At 46.4% G+C, this 3896-nt stretch overlaps 1 protein-coding gene across 1 annotated transcript; it reads left to right on the top strand.

Moving 5' to 3' along the window:
* Nucleotides 1–980: 980 nt before the first annotated feature.
* On the top strand, nucleotides 981–2688 carry LOC108525544 (sodium/glucose cotransporter 1-like; the record flags this gene model as incomplete). The annotated part of the gene is made up of 3 exons (XM_017866484.1): nucleotides 981–1085; nucleotides 2002–2061; nucleotides 2555–2688. Coding segments are annotated over 3 exons (299 nt in total), but the record flags the coding sequence as incomplete, so codon positions are not given.
* Between the last annotated feature and the right edge of the window lie 1208 nt (nucleotides 2689–3896).

Raw genomic sequence — 3896 nt, 5'->3', positions numbered from 1 at the left:
ACCGCGCCGGCCACACTTTTTTGATTCTTATCAAATGCTGCTGTACCTTCTCCTCTTGGATGCAGAAGGACTTTAGAACTTTCTGGAGTTCTTTTTGACCTCAAATGCAATTGAGTTGCTGATACAGTATTATGATTGGTTAGTCCAAGATCCCTCTCTTGCTTTACCTGATATTTTCTTTTTTTGTCTCCCACTCACAGTCCTATTCTCCTTTCCCCTTCCGGTCTTCCACTCTTGGGTATTTGATATATGTGCTTCCAATCTGTCTTCTATAATCTGTATTTAGACATGTGCATATCCTTGAAAAATGCAGTGTCTTGTGCATGTGTGTCCGTGTGGTCCCTAGAACCTTTGTAAAAAATATCAATACTACATGATCTAGAGAATTATTATTAATATCATCTGTTACTTGGGAGTTCATGGAGTCACATAATTTAACAGCTAGGAATCACTTGCAAATCATCAGCTCCACGCTGCTCCTTATTTGACCAGGTGACTAAGGTCCAGAGGCTTCCTTTGAAATGATTTCTTTCAAGAAAATTCTCAGTGTTTACTGAGAGCCTGTATTGGGCAAGACCCTAAGCCACCAGGCATACTGGGGAATATGGAGATCAAGGACTCATGTCCTAGGCACACAGCCTTGAAGGAGATTTTTAGGGAGGCCTGGTGGCTGTGGGACTTTCCATATCTTCTTCAGGACTGGACACAGGGCCCATAAAAGACTCACAGACAATCTGGTTTTGGGATACATCCCACTGCTCCTTCCCCAATCCTCTCCTTTTCATCTTTACTATTTTCTAAGTTTCCACATCTGCCTTCTGAACCAGCTGTCCCTGATGATTCCAGAACAGTTGTGCCCCCAGCCTGCCTCTGCTCTTTCTTGTCCTTCTCTTGACTGACATGTCTCTTCTCTCTTTGACCCACTGTGAGTGACCTGGTGGAGCACAGAGCCCTCACCTGACTTTCTTTTGCATTTCCAGATTGGAGCCTCCCTCTTCGCTAGTAACATTGGAAGTGGCCACTTTGTGGGGCTGGCCGGGACCGGAGCAGCTTCAGGCATCGCCACTGGAGGCTTTGAATGGAATGTGAGTAACACCGCAGCCATGGTGCACTGGGGCTGGAAGGAGTTTTAGCAGTCAACCAGTTCAATCTATGCTCAGAGGAGCTGAAGGTGTTAGGGAACCCTTCAGGGTCAACCCAGGGTGCAGACAGAGGAGGGGCATGGCTTCAGGAGCCTCAGGGCCCTGCTCGCCTTCCACCAGAGTAGCATGAGAAAACCACTGGTATGACAGCAATAGTATTTTTTCTGTTTTCCCTTCATGTTAAAAAGCCAAGGCCCTTCTAGTCCTGTTTGAGATTTGGAAATGCTTACCACCAGATTTCCATTATTATTATTATTTTTTATTATTATTTTATTTTTAGAGACAGGGTCTTGCTCCATTGCCCAGGCTGGAGTGCAGTGGTGCAGTCATAGCCTACTGCAGCCTCAAACTCCTGAGCTCAAGCGATGTCCCCACCTCACTCTCCCAAGTAGCTGGGACTACAGGCATGTGCCACCATGCTTGGTGAATTTTTTAATTTTTTGTAGAAGCAGGGCCTCACTATGTTGCCCAGGTTAGTCTTGAACTCCTGGCCTCTAATAATAATAGTAGTAGTAATAATAAATGTAATTATTTGTTATTACTATTATTGTTGTTATTAAAGCTCTCTAAATGGCATTTTACTCTGTGTAAACCAGGGAAGAGGTGAAGGAGAACCCAGTGCTCTTGCTGTGGCCCAGGGCTGTGATGGTGATGAGCAGCCTCCTGGGCTCCTCTCTGCTGTTTTCTAACTGCTATTTCCATGGGTCAGTTAGGCAGCAAAGGCCTTCTCCAGTCTCTAATGGCTCCTTAGGGGAGAACATGCTGGGTAATTTTTCTGCAGCAGCTGAGGGGCCCTTCAGGTGGCAGGGATGGGCTAAGGTTCCTCCTAGTTTGAGTCCACCTTTTGTGTTCATTTCAGGCCCTGGTTTTGGTGGTTGTGCTGGGCTGGCTGTTTGTCCCCATCTATATTAAGGCTGGGGTAAGTATCTACTCTGTTATTTCATTTCCTGCTGGCAAATGTATCTGTCAGCTTGGTCTTCCTAGAGGGCAGAGGAGACATTATGGGATAAATGGCAGAAAAATCTGTGGATTGGCTTTCACTCCCAGGTTATAAAATTTCTGACTGTCTGCAGTGGCATTATATATACATATATCTCCTCCAGGGTATATATATATATATATACCTCCTCCAGGGCAAGGGTCTGGCTCCTTTTTGATGCCCAGTGACAGGTTTATTGGGCTGGGATAACATCTAGCTACTCCTACAGTGGTAGGGCATATGGGATTAAAATTAGCAAATGGCTGGAGGTCAGGGGCCATCTGGCCACCTCACAGACTTCCCTGGCTAGCAAAGGTTATGAATCCTTGACCACATTTTTGTGGCTCGTACACCAGGATGGTGTCACTGTTCTGTCTGCTCTGGGCCCTCTGGTCACTGTGGCTGGCAGTGACTTCCCTCACACCCCATGCAGGTGGTGACGATGCCAGAGTACCTGCGGAAGCGGTTTGGAGGCCAGCGGATCCAGATCTACCTTTCCATTCTGTCCCTGCTGCTCTATATTTTCACCAAGATCTCGGTAAGTCCACAGCCCCGGGGGGCTGGGCTGTCTCAGAAGCTGCCACTCTCATTCCTCATCACATGCTGCCCACCAAGAGGCGGCTCTATACATTTCTTTTTTTTTTTTTTTTTGAGACAGAGTCTCGCTCTGTCGCCCAGGTTGGGGTGCAGTGGCCGGATCTCAGCTCACTGCAAGCTCTGACCCCTGGGTTTATGCCATTCTCCTGCCTCAGCCTCCCGAGTAGCTGGGACTACAGGTGCCCGCCACCTCGCCTGGCTAGTTTTTTGTATTTTTTAGTAGAGACGGGGTTTCACCGTGTTAGCCAGGATGGTCTTGATCTCCTGACCTCGTGATCCACCCGTCTCGGCCTCCCAAAGTGCTGGGATTACAGGCTTGAGCCACCGCACCCGGTTGGCTCTATACATTTCTATTAACTTGGCCCCTTAAGCCTTCTTGCACCTTGGAGTAAAGTCCTATTTCTGCATTGAGGAGCCAATGGAGTTCAATGGAAATCTGTCCTCCACTGTGGTGCAGGTTGAAAATACAAACAGGTTTGTGACGGTTCAGGGAAAGCAGTTCTTAATAGTAAGATTAAAAGGGAGTTAGGGATAGAACTCTGTATGATCCAGCAGTCTCACTACTGAGTATATATCCAAAGGAATTGAAATTAATATATCGAAGAGGTATCTGCACTCCCATGTTCATTGCAGCACTATTCACTACAGCCAAGATATGGAATCAATGTAAGTCCCATTAACAGATGAATGGATAATATATACGTGGTATATATACACAGTGGAATACCACTCAGCCTTAAAAAAGAAGGAAACGCTGTCATTTGCTGTGAACATGCTGTCTATGTTCATAATGTGGATAAACCTGGAGGACATTATGCTAAGTGAAATAAGCCAGGCACAGAAAGACAAATACAGCATGATCTCACTTGTATGTGGAATCTAAAAAAGTTAACTCAGAAGTAGAGTAGAATGGTGGTTACCAGGGTCTGGGAGTGGGGAATGGGGAGTTGGGGAGATGTTGGTCAAAGGATACAAAATTTCAGTTAGATAGGAGGAGTAAGTTCAAGAGATCTATTGTACAACATGGTGACTACAGCTAATAACAATGTGTTTTGAAAATCACTGAGAAAGCTGGGCATGGTAGTGTGTGCCTGTAGTCCCAGCAACTGAGGAGGCTGAGATGGGAGCCCCAGGGGTTTGAGGCTACCCTGGGCAATGTAGTGAGACCCTGCCTCTTT

The sequence above is a fragment of the Rhinopithecus bieti genome, unplaced genomic scaffold (genome assembly GCF_001698545.2).
Source record: "Rhinopithecus bieti isolate Rb0 unplaced genomic scaffold, ASM169854v2 scaffold_67685, whole genome shotgun sequence".
NCBI lineage: Eukaryota > Metazoa > Chordata > Mammalia > Primates > Cercopithecidae > Rhinopithecus > Rhinopithecus bieti.
Note: the sequence above shows the minus strand (reverse complement) of the source record. Positions and strands in the feature narration are given on the sequence as shown.